The 14,586-nt window shown below is 27.1% G+C and overlaps 4 protein-coding genes across 4 annotated transcripts; 1 reads left to right on the plus strand and 3 right to left on the minus strand.

The window, feature by feature from the left end:
• Window positions 1-867: 867 nt before the first annotated feature.
• OCT59_008683 (uncharacterized protein) lies at window positions 868-3,001 on the plus strand (the record flags this gene model as incomplete). The annotated part of the gene is made up of 4 exons (XM_025330732.2): window positions 868-1,183; window positions 1,262-1,620; window positions 1,700-1,811; window positions 1,887-3,001. The coding sequence occupies 4 exons, from the start codon at window positions 868-870 to the stop codon at window positions 2,999-3,001; spliced, it is 1,902 nt and encodes a 633-aa protein (XP_025169952.2).
• Window positions 3,002-5,324: 2,323 nt separating this feature from the next.
• Window positions 5,325-5,655, minus strand: OCT59_008684 (uncharacterized protein; the record flags this gene model as incomplete). Its single annotated transcript, XM_066142682.1, has 2 exons — window positions 5,325-5,478; window positions 5,558-5,655. The coding sequence occupies 2 exons, from the start codon at window positions 5,653-5,655 to the stop codon at window positions 5,325-5,327; spliced, it is 252 nt and encodes an 83-aa protein (XP_065999540.1).
• A 1,905-nt stretch (window positions 5,656-7,560) lies between these two features.
• On the minus strand, window positions 7,561-8,147 carry OCT59_008685 (uncharacterized protein; the record flags this gene model as incomplete). Its single annotated transcript, XM_025332592.2, has 2 exons — window positions 7,561-7,625; window positions 7,718-8,147. 2 exons carry the CDS (start codon window positions 8,145-8,147, stop codon window positions 7,561-7,563), a joined length of 495 nt encoding a protein of 164 aa, XP_025169951.1.
• A 1,698-nt stretch (window positions 8,148-9,845) lies between these two features.
• Window positions 9,846-10,382, minus strand: OCT59_008686 (uncharacterized protein; the record flags this gene model as incomplete). Its single annotated transcript, XM_025311609.1, has 1 exon — window positions 9,846-10,382. One exon carries the CDS (start codon window positions 10,380-10,382, stop codon window positions 9,846-9,848), a length of 537 nt encoding a protein of 178 aa, XP_025169950.1.
• Between the last annotated feature and the right edge of the window lie 4,204 nt (window positions 10,383-14,586).

Here is a 14,586-nt window from a genome sequence, read left to right on the forward strand (position 1 = left end):
CACAAGTGCGCCACACTTAATTTCAGTCAAGTTGCGTAATGCCGGCCATTTCGTGACATTTTTTTCAGGTTACGCTAGGGAAGTCATGATCTTCACTAACTCGTGAGTATTTACACTAGCAGTGCACGTGCACGTCGTACACCAAAAAACTCCGATAAATTAAAACTCCGATAAATTTATTAAAAACTCCGATAAATGATAAATTTTCTAAAAGAAACAAAAGAAACTCAGACACGTGATCATTTTTCTGAAAAATTTTTTATGGGGACACATATACTATAAACCTTTGAAAAAAGTTTTTATTTTCACTTTTATTTTTTAAAATTAAGACAAGAACTGAGGAGTAAACATGTATATAGATGCTAAGATTATAAAAAAAAAATTAGAAAATAAATAGCAATACGAAAACATGAATTATTTCACGTGAAAAAAATATAGCCACTCAGAAATCTTCGGGAAATCATTACATTTTGGTTGATTACTAAATTTATAAATCAATTTCCTTTTACCAACAATGGATAGTATTAAATAAACGACGAAACAAATAACATATACATTCTCTATTATTCACACCCACGGCTTAATTGACCATGACACAAACCTAACTAGGTTAAACCATTCGAGATAATTAACCTATTTTTGTCTACATTATAATAAAAAAAAAAAAAGTTTTCAAATTAGAAATTTTGAATAACGGAATTTTAAATTATGCATTGATTAATTACTATCTGCTTCATTATTATCCGGTACTATTATTCGTGACAGACGGTCCTCTTTTATAAATAAGGACGAAAACCATTTTGAAGTACCATAGTTTTTTTTTTTAAAAAAAAAAAAGAAAAAAAGTTCTTATTTCTCTGATTACCAATGAATGAAATTTCCGTAGAAATCGATAAAACCATTAAAAACGATAAAATCGATGTCGATATCGATAAGCCACATAATGGTAAACAAATTAATATGATAGAAGTATCACCAAATGGAAGTTACCTTGTTACTTATAGTCCTGAAGATGACTCAATTATCGGTTGGAATGTTAAAGATATAGATGATATGGATGATATGGATGGGGGACAACTTAAACCAGAACCAAACCACCATCATATTGATAATAACGTCAAATTAACACAATTAAGTGTTTCCGATGATAAGGAAATCGCGTACATTTGTGATAATAAATTAAGTATGTGATAGTAATTATTTGATTACACATTATTTAATATTTTAATTGCAATAACTTATTATTTTTGTATCTGATTAGAAATGATAAATATGAACAACAATCAAGAAATTGAATTACCATACGAAAAATTATGTATAAATTATCATTATTGCACCTTTTTCCGAACTCCTTTTGGATTCATTCAATTCATCCATTGTAGTGATGTTAAGGATAGACATGGTACAGATCAAAAAATTATCTTTATTTATCCCACACGAATTAAAAATAAAAAATTGACGTGTAAAGGAATATATAAGATACCTGAAAATTTTGAACTGATTAGCTTATCAAAATATGGAAAAGTATATTTACTTTCAAATAATTACGTTTATGCATGGGATATTTCTACTAAAACAAGTATAAGAATATTTGTTAATGAAAAGGATGAGGAGTGTAAGGTAATAAAGTACAATGAAATTACTTATTTATATTTAAATGTATAATACTAATTAATTATATATATTTTTACACTTCAAGCGGGACAGCATAGAAATTTCCAGCGATATAAAATTTGTTTGTCTAAGAATCAAGAATAAAATTATCGTTTATTCATTTGAATTAGAAATTCCTATTGCTTCTTTGAATAACGGTATTGTATTTAAGTCAAAAATTATGTTAGATTATTTTTAAGCTTTATTTTCAATTAATACTAATTCTATTGTAGATATTCAGTTATACAATTTTATAAAACATACATTTCATATTGGTTTATTTCCCTTATTATTTCCTTTATTAAACAGTGGATTTCGGAATTCCGTCATGGAATATTATTGGAAAAAATGTTTAAACCGATATCAAAACGACATTTTACCGGATATCATTCAAATTACAACAACCGGATACGCATTTGGAATTTTAGATGGAGATGTTTGGAAGATTAAAATGTCTGATGAATTAGATAATGAAATTTATGACAAAATTAAAACTAAAGTCTTGGATTTTAATGCTGAGGAAACATTTGAAAACTTAAATATTTATTTATTTAACCCATTTTTGAAAAATAGTTTATTTCGTGAGATTATATCAGATTCAAACCGTAAAGAAGCGATAGAATTAAATACAAATTCAACTAAATGGGAAATAAAAATTACTGATGGAAAATTGGAATTTCAAATTTCTAATAACGTATGGAATTTAATTTACACAAGTAAATTTAACGTAAAAGTTAATTATTTTTATGGAAGTATCCTGTTGAATGACAATGAAATTCTTATACTATCAGATATTGGTATATTTATTTATCATTTTAATGAAAATAACAAATCTCTCTGTTTAATCTATTTCTATTATACGAATTTTGACACAAATAATGTTGAACGGTGGTATCCTTTACCTTTACCAAATTATTATAGTTTTAAATTAAGTGAAGAATGGATTTCATATGTAAAAAATAATAGAGAAAGTCTTTTGAAATGTGGTGCTGAATTACTATCATATGCAATTGAAGAACACAATTTAGAATTGATAGATGATATCTATATAAAATGTTTAAATCATTTTAAACAAGATTTAAGAAACAATAAAGCTTTTTTAAGAATTATTCCTCTTCACAAACCAGAATATTATCCAGAGTATATATCAAGATTTTCATTAGATACTACAATGATTATAGATTCTCCTTTTTATAGTATAAATAGCAATTTGCATCTTCGCTCTTTTCAACATCTTCAAATGGTCGATTTAACTGATTCTATATTATGGACAGATTACAATGTGTTATTCCATAAAATACATGAAGATCATAAGATATTAATATACTTATTATTATTCAATTTTTAACTTTCCCAATTTATTTAGTATATATCTCGCCATATTTGTTTATAACAAAACTTGTGGGAAATAATTTTATTAATGACTTTTTTAAGATTGATTCCCCTATTTCTTTTTACCTTTATATTTTTGTTAAAATCTGGGTCTATATATCTGCACTAACAACACAAACAAAAACACCAACCGTTACTTTTATGATTCCTTACATTAAATTTGTTAATTATCCAAGAGATTACAATTGGATATATGAATTAATTTGGCCTCAATCTAGTCCATTTGTTAGAACAATAAATGAAGATATCTATAAAACATGGAATGGTGAAGCATTAATTAATTCTAAATGGAATACTTATGGAAAAAATTATTATATAATAATTTGGATTTTATTTATGTCTTTACTTGGATGTTTTACTGCTGTCGCAACAATTCCTCAGCAATATATTAATGATGATACTAGAAAAAACCTTTTGATAGCTTCAATTGTACTCGGACTTGTTCATTTGAATTATGAAATTCGCCAAATTATTTACGATCCCATTAATTGGATCAAGGATTTTTGGAATTATTTTGGTATGTAAATATTTAATTTTAACAATCTACATTTATTTAACAAATATGTAATAATCAATATTATTATTAATTTTATAGATATAATTGCATATGTACTTCCAGTTTACACCTCTATTTACTGGCTTCAAACTGATATTAAAGATGTACAATTACTTTCCTTTTCATGCCTCCTTTTAGACATCAAATTTCTGTTATTTTTAAGTGTATCTGAATCTGTTGGCACATATTTCGCTATTATTGTAATTGTTGCAAAACGGATTTTTTATTTTTTAATTATTTTATTTATCCTTATAATTAGTTTTGCACATGCATTTTTTATTCTATTATCACCAGATACTGATTTTTCTTTTGAAAAACGTACAAATAATAATGATCCCAACAATCCGTGGAATTTAGCATCAACTTATAGTAAAGTACTTGATGATGGTACAATTGATTCTAATCCATATATTATTCAACCGCCTAATGAAAATACAAACATGTTTATAGATTACAGAACTGCAATTTTTGCAGTATATTTATTTTTGACAGGTATTATATAATTATTACTATATGTTAAACATTTTAATTTTTTTATATTTATAAAATGAGTTATTGATGTTTTCCACTAGGCGATTCAAGCTCATTGACCAATTGGACATATATGAATAACCCATCACTCGTAATATTAATTGTCCTATTCTCATTCTTGATTGTTGTATATCTTATGAACTTGTTTATTGGATTACTCAATTTGGAAATTGATAAAAGTAATGATAGGGTTTTTTTATTAATTCAGAAGGCAAAGATTTTGGCCGAAATTGAGTTATTTTACTTATTACCAAATCAGAGACGTTTGGAAAAGTGGTTTCCCGAAGTAATGTATGTTAATTTAATTATTTTTCTTTTTTTTTAAAAAAAAAAATAAAAAATCACTCACTTGATATTAATATTTATAACAAAATTTATTCATTTAAGATATTATTGTGCGGATGTTGATATAACTCGTGCAGAAGTCAAAAAATTGATCACAGATGGTCGATGGAGTAATGAATTTCCGGATATGAAGAAAGATTTATTTAAAAAGATTAATATTCAACGTAATCCTGCTGAAGTTGACTTGAGGAAATTATTAGAAGAAGTACAGTCGAAATTGAAAAATATTACATATTTGTGATTTTATGTACTTTTAAATATTATTATAATTTGATTATTGAGATCAGTTTATAATCAATTATAATTTTAAGCATATATAATAAATAAAGTCATTAGATATTTATGTTTTATTAATTTTCATGTTTTAACGTTTCGATTTTATAAACATCGGATTCGTAAAAACGCGATTACTCAATTATTTTTAGCCGGTTTTTATCGACGCTAAAACATAAAAACTGAACTGAAGCAGTCACCATTCGGCGCGTCTCGATAAGCCTAGTCCTTTCAACAATCACGTGATAGCATTTTTATCGAATTAGACCCATCAGAATTTTCATTGAAATAGAGCACATTTTAACAAAAGATTTTAAAAAAATATTGAATGGATATTTCTTAGAAAAATATACCAATGCAACGTTAAATTTGACTGATTATATCCAGAAATAACGACATATTCTTCGCTTGAAATCACGACTTTGCACATATCAAATAAATCTTTTTTTTTTACTAAGAAAATTTTTCTGAACATTATTTCGTATTAAATAATTTTAAACTGATTTTAAATAACAATTATTATTTTTTTTTAAAAAAAAAGACTAAATAATGTTCGTTATTATGATTGGTAGATTCAAATGGGTGCGTTTACAAATTCATTTAGATCGAATTTAGATTGGATTGCCGATCCATTTGGTTTCTTATAAAATCCAATCCAATCTGTGTTTACAAATACGAGCGTCGGATTTTGAATTTTGTATACCACCTTAACACATTTTAGTTTAGACCTAAAAGTTAAATAATAATGAATATTCAAAGACGTTCTTTGTTTGTTTCAATTATATATTTAATTTTTTTGGACCAAACCATGATTTTTTTTTATTGTTTTTAAGGTTCGCCTTAATAGAATTTTGCGCGTTATCATTTTTATTAAAAGTTTCACTGCCATGAAGTGTTGTTTCCATTATTTAAACGAAATATGAAAGAAAATTTAATATGAAAAAAAATTTTTCATCAAAAAAAAAATTATATAGGTGGGTCATAGGGGGTAACATGTGGTGGTAGGACTGGTAGGTTGGTGGAAAGTAGTACGGTATGTTTAATCGTGGGGTACACCCTGGATTGGAAATTTAATAGTAAAATCTGATCTAAATAAATCAAAATCGATTTTGTAATTTGTAAATATGGGTTGAATTGAGGCGTCGGCTCAATCCGATCTAAATGAATTTGTAAACGCACCCAATGTGATTGGCAAATATCACGTGCTCGACAAAATCATGAATTCGATTGTAGTAAAAATTATATTTTATATGTTGCCAGATGTGACAACATTAAAGAAATAATTAATAAATTCGTACTGAGAATTTTATCATATTTGATTATAATTATAAAAGTATCTGAACATCAGTTACATGTAGGGATGGGGACGACTCGCTCGGTTCGGTACTGATACTATTGAAAAAGCCGAGTTGAGCAGAATCAAATCGAAACCAGTTCGGTCCCATAATTGGTTTGTCCCTTCGGTCCAGATCTGAGTCAGTATATATCAAAATCTATTACAGCTGATTTCATAATATACGGGACACCTAGTTACAATGTTACATACCGATCGTTAGATTCTGAGCAATGGTACCAAGTGTAGTTTTTATTTTATTCTGAACTATACCGAATCTTGCCGAGTTTCTCTCGGCATGAAGTAAAAATTAAGGGTATCTCGTATATTATGAAATCAGCTGTAAAACAGATTTGGAACTGTTGTACCAACTACCAAATCGAATGGAACGAACAGACTCAAGTCAGTCGCTCAACCCGAACTTTTTCGATTTTGAACAGGGCTATTGTTTGAAGTTCTATAATACAGTATGTAATCATGGGCGTTTCTCTGTTCACTCACGTGATTGTCAGTAGGGATTCTGCCAAAATCGAAAATTCGTAAAAATCGAAACTATAGTGCCGGCCAGAATTACGAAATTAAAACCACGTGACATTGGCTCTTTGCGTTATGCGAAATTTTGTACTAAAGTTTTAATTCTGGTCGGAATTATAAGTTTATTCGTGCAATAAACGTTTTATTTTAAATGCAAGATCATAAAATTTATTGGCCAGAAATTTAATGATGCACAATCGGTTAGAAACGATTAATCGAAATAAAAAATCGAATTTTAGAATCGAAAGTAGTCGATTCTAAAATTGATTCTAATTATGGACCAATCCATAATTGTCAGCAACCAAAATTTAGTATCTTTTTTCGCTTCGGGCTCATAACGGGTTCCGTTTCCTAGTTTATAATTCCTGCAATGGAGTTTAAGTTATATTAAAATTAGAGCCGGTTTTCTTTTTTTTCCATTAGTTATACAAGAAAATTAAAATTTTTTCGTAAAAAAAATTATTTATAAATATTATATAACAACACCCAGAATGAAACTTTGTAAGTAATATAATTGATTTATTTATTATATCTTGTTAAAAAATATGAATGATTTAGACATAAATAAAATATATTAAAAGATATAATATAAAACATAAACGAAGCTAGTAAGTTACAATATAAATTTATATTTAATAATTAGAGTGTCCAGGATTTTAAACAAAAAGTGTGGTTTGGTGCGATTTTTAATTCTGGCCAGATTTAGCGTAATTTCGGCTGGAATTAACATAATAATTTTAACTTCAAATTCACTATCTTAAAATTTGATAAATAAAAACCAATCATGTGATCATAAATCGACCAATAAAACTCAATTTACTGCGGATAGTGTGAAAAATGTAAAACTTTGCCAAAAAATGCGGCCACACCAAAAGTGTGAAAAAAATAACAAAAAGTGTGAAAAAGGTGTGATCGTTCTATCCTGGACACCCTAAATTTTAATTTAAGAATAGGAAACTTTTATTGGCCCATTTACACACGACAAAATTTTACCATCCGAATCGAATACTACATAAAATAAAAAAGAAATATTAGTATTATATAAAATGGTTTAAAGAGCAAAACCAAAACATTATTAATTCATGTTATTATTTATGTACCAGAAATATTAAAACTATATTCAACTACATTTTTAGGTTCATCAGGATGTTTTTCAATGAACCAAGATGCAGTAAAAGAGTAATCTCCTTTTTTTACTGGGCATTCGGATCCACTTTGTTTAACAAAAACCTCGCAAAAATCTTGTTCATGTTGAAATGCTACTTTGGTTGGTTCGTCCTTAAAATATGCCGTATATACAATCGTTGTACCCTGTTTAATAATTTCAGTTGCTGTACCAGCCAAATGAACAGTAATATTTTGGCCTGTGACAACTGGATTCGGGGTATGACTTAGTGCAGTAATTGAATTTGCAAAGCTGCCTTTGCACTGAGTAAATCCATTGAGTTGATCCTGACGTTTCAATGGAGTTGGAGTTGATGTTGCGAACGACACTAAAATCAAAATAATAAAAATACTGGTAGGATTCATGTTATTTTTGTAATTTAAAAAATTGAAAAAATATATATATGTATTATATATTATTTTTTGGGGGGAACAGGAAGACTGAAACGATACCGTTTTTATATGCGAATCTAAATCTTGAAATCAAATGACAAACAATCTAAAAAAAAAATAAAATTTCTCAGATTCTTTTTTGAAATATCTTTATTTTTAGAATTTAGCCAAATGAACATTCATTCATGGGCTGTGGATACTTCTTTTAGTTAAACAATACTCATTACATGATTTCATATGCCTAAATGCATCTTAATGAATGAGTTCATTTATTTATTTTTATTTTTATTTTATTATTGAACGTTAGAAAATAATTGCTTTTATGGAAAAAAAACAATATCATTCTTGTTTTTTTTTTCATCCAAATTAAAAATTTCAAATTTTTAGAATGATGTCGTAACCTTTCTATAATAACCATTGAAAAAAAGGAACGTTTCTGAATTAGTAAAAACCTTAAGTGGTATTTTTTTTTATTATTATTTGTGGCGTTAAAATAAGGATCTTTTAATGATATTTGCGCATAATCGAATAATTTAAATGAAATATCATTATATGTTATTTTTTAAATCTATCCGTTTCCGCATAATCTGCATGGTAATCCGCATAATCCAAATTTAGAATTCGTTGCGGTGCAGATTTTTCCTGATTTTAAATTATTTTTGGCCGATCGGAATTTTTATTTTTAATTAATACTGATGAAGGAGGAACTTTGTTCCAGAACGGAGGAAAATATAATTAATCACTTTGTTGCACGATAGAGTCATAATGTAAATAGGTATAATCAAATACTTTTTTCGCTTATACCTTACTATTTTTATAATTTAAACGGTTATTCGTGCCCCAGTAAACCATGTGATTTAATGATCTACAATCACGCTAACTGCGGTTTATTAATTTCATCGTTTAGTTAAATGACAAACTAGCTCAGCCACTCTGCATAAAATAAATAAATAAATAAATAAACTTGCTTAGCCAGAAGAGATCCTTCTAGATTCGAGTTGTTTGATCAAAGTGTGAGTAAATGTACTCTTTAGACATAATTCTTATTTATAATTGCCAATGAAATATTTAATTTATTATCACAATATATATATTTCATTTTCTAGTAAAAATAAAATTATGCTTAATATAAATACTTTTAAAAAATAAATTTTAGATTTGTGGATATTTCAAAAATTCTGTTATTTTAATTTCCGTTTTCGTAAGTTCAACGTGATTGTAGATCGTCCAATCAAATGGTTTACTACAGAGGAATAACAAAAGTGGGAGGGTACGCTAAATTTATCAATACTTTGAAAGTAATTTAATAGTATCATTGCTTTGCAAAATAAGATTCCGATTATATTAGTGTATGGCATAATTACAAAAGCTTATTTATTAAGAAAAAAAAATAATATCCGGTAAAATTTTTTTTGCATATACGATTATACGTTATAGAGGATAAGATGATGTAACATAATATAATAGCAATGTAATATGTATTATTTTAAAAGAATTATGTTAATTTTAAAAACTTTCATAATATTATTATAGTACCTTATAATAATAATCATATTTATTAGTCACTATGTTACTACAAAATTAACGAAATAAACTAAATATCAAAAAAAAATTGCTACGAAAAAAAAACGATTATTTTTAATTTGTAAATATCTTCAAAAAAAAAAGAATTTAAGATATAAATTCGAACTCCGTCACATTTCTTCCATATACTTCACTCATGAATACCTCTCGTTCGATATTTAATACCTCTCGTTCGATATCAAATACCTCCCGTTCGATATCGAATACCTCCCGTTCGATATCTAATACCTCTCGTTCGATAGTGAATACCTCTCGTTCGATATCGGAAACCATATTTTGTTTATTCTTATAATTACGTTTTTTATTATATTCTTGAGGCTTAAATTGCTTAAATTGCATAAATTCGGCCCGTTTTGCAGTAATACTATTTGTATTACGTGCATGACCAGAAAAAAATTGTTGAAAATCTTTACCAGCGATTTCCCAAGTCTCGCCTGCAAACCTCGAGATGTCTACAAGCAACTCTCCTCGCAACACATTTTGCAACAGCCCTCGATAAATTATGAAACCGTTGCAACGATAATATCGCGTAGATAATTCAACAGGGGAGGGTACTTCGATGCAACGTTGCGCTACGATTAAATAAATTTTGTTTCCATCGATGAAAAGATACGGTGGTGACATAAGAAATTACGTAATTGTAAACGAAAAATGCGAATAAAAATAAATTTTACGACCGGCAAATTTTTGATGGAAATATTTACACTCTTTTTATAAGATTCTGAGGAATCAAATCGCCTATAATTTTTACTTTTGAGAACAGATATAATATTATTATGAATGTATGTATCAATTTGTGCCAAATAACTTATTTTTATCAGTCAAAACCATTTTTATCGTTAAAAAAAATCTCTCCAAAATAAATATACTTTGATTCATTTTTTTATGGACTATTCACAATGAAAACCATTTTATTTACCCAAATTTGAATCTTGGTATTTACGCGGAGAAAATAATTTAAAGTTTAAATTGGAATTTATTATATAATATAACTCCACAAAATTATATCAAACATGAAAATCCCGAATTTTATATACTACAATTGCTTTTAATATATACAATATATTTGGATGGAAGGTAAACACGCGACTTAAGTCTTAACGATGAAATCTGATACGTTAATTTTATAGTTCATGTTACGGAGAATTGAAAAAGTAATATCACAATTATACAATCAAAAAAATATTCTTCATTGGATATGTGATGAGAAAAGACCTTCTCAATTATGACTGATTAGGCGTATAAAGTATATTATAGAAAAATAGATGGAATATAGAGTAAACGATTAAGATCAACATTAACAAATTCGGCATATGTATCGTATAAATTAAAATTTTGGAGTTATCCAGAAAGAAAACTTTTTTTTTTTTATTGAAACTATAACAAAATTATTACGCGACGCGCTTAAGTTATAAAAACTTTGACAGCTTATCAAATTTACAACTTATTTATGTAATTTATGCATAATTTGGACATCTGATATTTCTTTTCTTGTGCGACAAATCAATTTCCCATTTAAGACATGATCAACATGATCACATTTACATTAACCTGAAATAGTCATTTTAAAAAGCAAATCTATGATCAAAGATACAGATTAACAATAGTGTATTCTATAATTTCCCGTTTGTTCATTGTCCATCTTATTATAGTCTATTAGATAGTATGACGAAATAATTCCATTTTTGTCATAATATAAGCCATTACACAAGTCATGGGTTTAAAGATTTTTATTTTAGAAAATTCAATATTGATTTTTTTTTATTTATTCAAAAAATAGAAGTGATAATAGTAAATTACACGCCTAACTGCTTAGCGAATCAAATGACTTGGTTGATCACAAAAAAATTTGATAATGATCGGCATTTATTCGACGTATAATAGATCATTCTTTGGCGTTTCTCGACGTTCTAAATTTCTAAATACGAATTTATTATAAATCTTTCATTTTATTATAATCGAAGAAAATAATTGAATGAATACATTATCGATAAATATTATGTAATTGCATTTTCATTTTATTTCATTTATAGAATATATTCTTTACACAAAAAATTCTATTTTAAAATCAATAAATTTCCATAATTATAACTATTACAATTTTTGAACCGAGACAATTCACAATGTAGTCCGAAAGTTAATATATATTTTAAATTTTTATAAATCGTTAAATATATACTTTATTTAGCTTCCCTTTATTAATTGATAAAATAAACAATTTTGAAAGAAAACTTTATGATCATATAAAAGTAGAATGATAGATTTATTTTAGAATAATAGAAAAATGAAAATTTTATGCTATCAATAATAATAATATAAATTTATTCAATTAAATAGGGAATTCAGCCAACAATATTGTAAATGCTTTGCAGTTCAGACAATATTTTAATATTTTTATTTAATTACTTAATTAACTTATGGTTATCTAGCCTATCTATTGATAGATGATACTCCGTTAATTCTCCGCATCAATATAAACGGATGAAAGTCGGAGATTGATCACGTGTAATCGAATTTTTTACTAACTACCCTACCAAAAAAATTTCGGTATGACTTTATATTATTAGTCTAAAAAAATATTAGATATAACGATAAAATAGACCGCAATCAAATAAATATTTTTCACAGCTCTCATCTTAGTATTTTAGTATTTTGCGGGAGTATAAAGGTGAGCTATCAAGTTTTGAAGATTTAATACATTATAAAAATTATCTTCTTATTGTAAAATTTTAAAATAACAAATAATTTATTCTAAAAACTCCGTGAATATGATACTTTTACGCAACTTATAATTACCATGTTTTTATGGCTATAAATTCCAGGAAATTTTAAAAGGGATCATGAGAAATATTTTAAATAAACATATATTAGTATTTCTATTGTTGTACAAAAAAATTTGACCAATGAAATTCATCACGAAATTTAAATGATCGATCAATTTGGATAAGTTTGATCAATCAATAGTTAGTTCGATTTCGAAGGACAATATTTGTGACCGATCATTGATTGAATCATTATGATGTAATATTAATAATTATAATTGAGATCATATGATTATTTTCCTGTACAAAACTCGGTCCTTGGCATGTTTTAAGATCACTGTGCAAATTTTGACGTCTTATTGGAGTTGATGATACGAATGCCACGAAAACCAAGATGACAAGTAAGAAATTCATTTTATAAATCGTTTACATTTACTATATAACTTATTAAAAAAAAAAGAACGAGATAAGGACGAGATAATACCGTTTTATATAAATTATCATATATAGTCCCGAAATTAAGCCACCGCAAATAAGCCACCCGAAAAAAAGCCTGCATCATGATGGTTTTAACCGCTTTAACCGTTTGCTGATAAGCAAACGCTTGCTTAAAGAATGTTTATGGTTAAAAGACACAGAATAAAAGTGAAGTATACATAATTACAGTATATTCTCAATTAAAATTAAGTATTTATTTCTTTTTTTAGACTCGTTTCTATCAATCAAAATAACAAAAAAATAATCATGTGACGGATATCCGTCATTTACAGTGCTGCGCTTATTGTGCTTATTGTCATATGACGCAATTTATTTACGTAATCACTATTTCAGCCAATGTTAAGGATAATGAATAGTGAATATAGTGAATTCTTAAAGAGCGTCAGAAAATGTAAAGATGAACGAAAAAAATTGCTGAAATTAGTGGATTGTCGCAGGATTTAAAAAGACATGTAACTATCCACGGATTTACTTGGGTTACGTATACAGTAATTGTAGATGGAATATTCACTATTATTTGCAAAAAAAAGTTATATTATCACTGGGATAAACTCACGTTCATATTCATTTTGGCAGAATATTGATTATACTGCTAACAACGTTGTTTGACGTGCATACTGAATATATTTTATAATGAGATATTATATATAATTTACGTTTAAAGAGTCTACACAAGTTGAAAATACATATAACTTAACAGTTCTAATAACCAGGGATTGACGTTTCCTTCAATACAAGATAAATTTTTTTACCATCCGGATTTGAGACCGTATAAAATTTAAAAAATATAATAAAGTATTTAATGAACAAAGTTTTATAAAGTCAAAATTTTATGTTACTAAGCGTCCTCGTAAAGAATTTAAGTGCATTTTTAGGATCATTAGAAATAGCTTTTGCCGTAATATTTACGGTAAGATCAAAATCATCCGTTACTAGAGTAACTGGACAAGTGAAACCACGATAAATTTACAAAAATTTTCATGTTCTAACTTTAGTTCATTGATATGTTATCGAATGTTTCAACGATGCTTCTTTTTCAATGGGTACAGTTACTTTACCGGTCATATGATCAATAATTAATTAACCCACGGCAATTGGATATTATATGAAGTAATTTTGTTTCATTAGGAAAGATCCCTTCGCACGATTTTAAGCCGTTAAGAGCATCTTGGCGGTTTATTGGTTTGATGATAATGCGAAAATCAATATCAATTATATGAATTATCCTATTATAATAATCGTACGTCTTACTTGTGACTTTTTTGGTTAGATAACGAAAAAGAAAATTGTGCATATCGTACGATCGACATCATCAAATAAGGACGTTCCAAATTAATTTTTAGTTTAACGTCCTCCCTTTAAAAATTTCAAAGGTAATTTGAACAAATATCAAAATATGTTTAAAGCACCTAAAATTGAATGGTACCGAAGATTTCCGATTTTACCCGAAATTTTAATTTCCCCTTTATAAAAAATTTTATCCGTTATTTTTTGTAAAAACTCTGTAAAATGAGCCTTTCACGGATCCATTCACGGAAAATGTAAATAATTGGATAAATTCCGTAAAA

This window comes from Rhizophagus irregularis, chromosome 16 (genome assembly GCF_026210795.1).
Source record: "Rhizophagus irregularis chromosome 16, complete sequence".
Classification (NCBI taxonomy): domain Eukaryota; kingdom Fungi; phylum Glomeromycota; class Glomeromycetes; order Glomerales; family Glomeraceae; genus Rhizophagus; species Rhizophagus irregularis.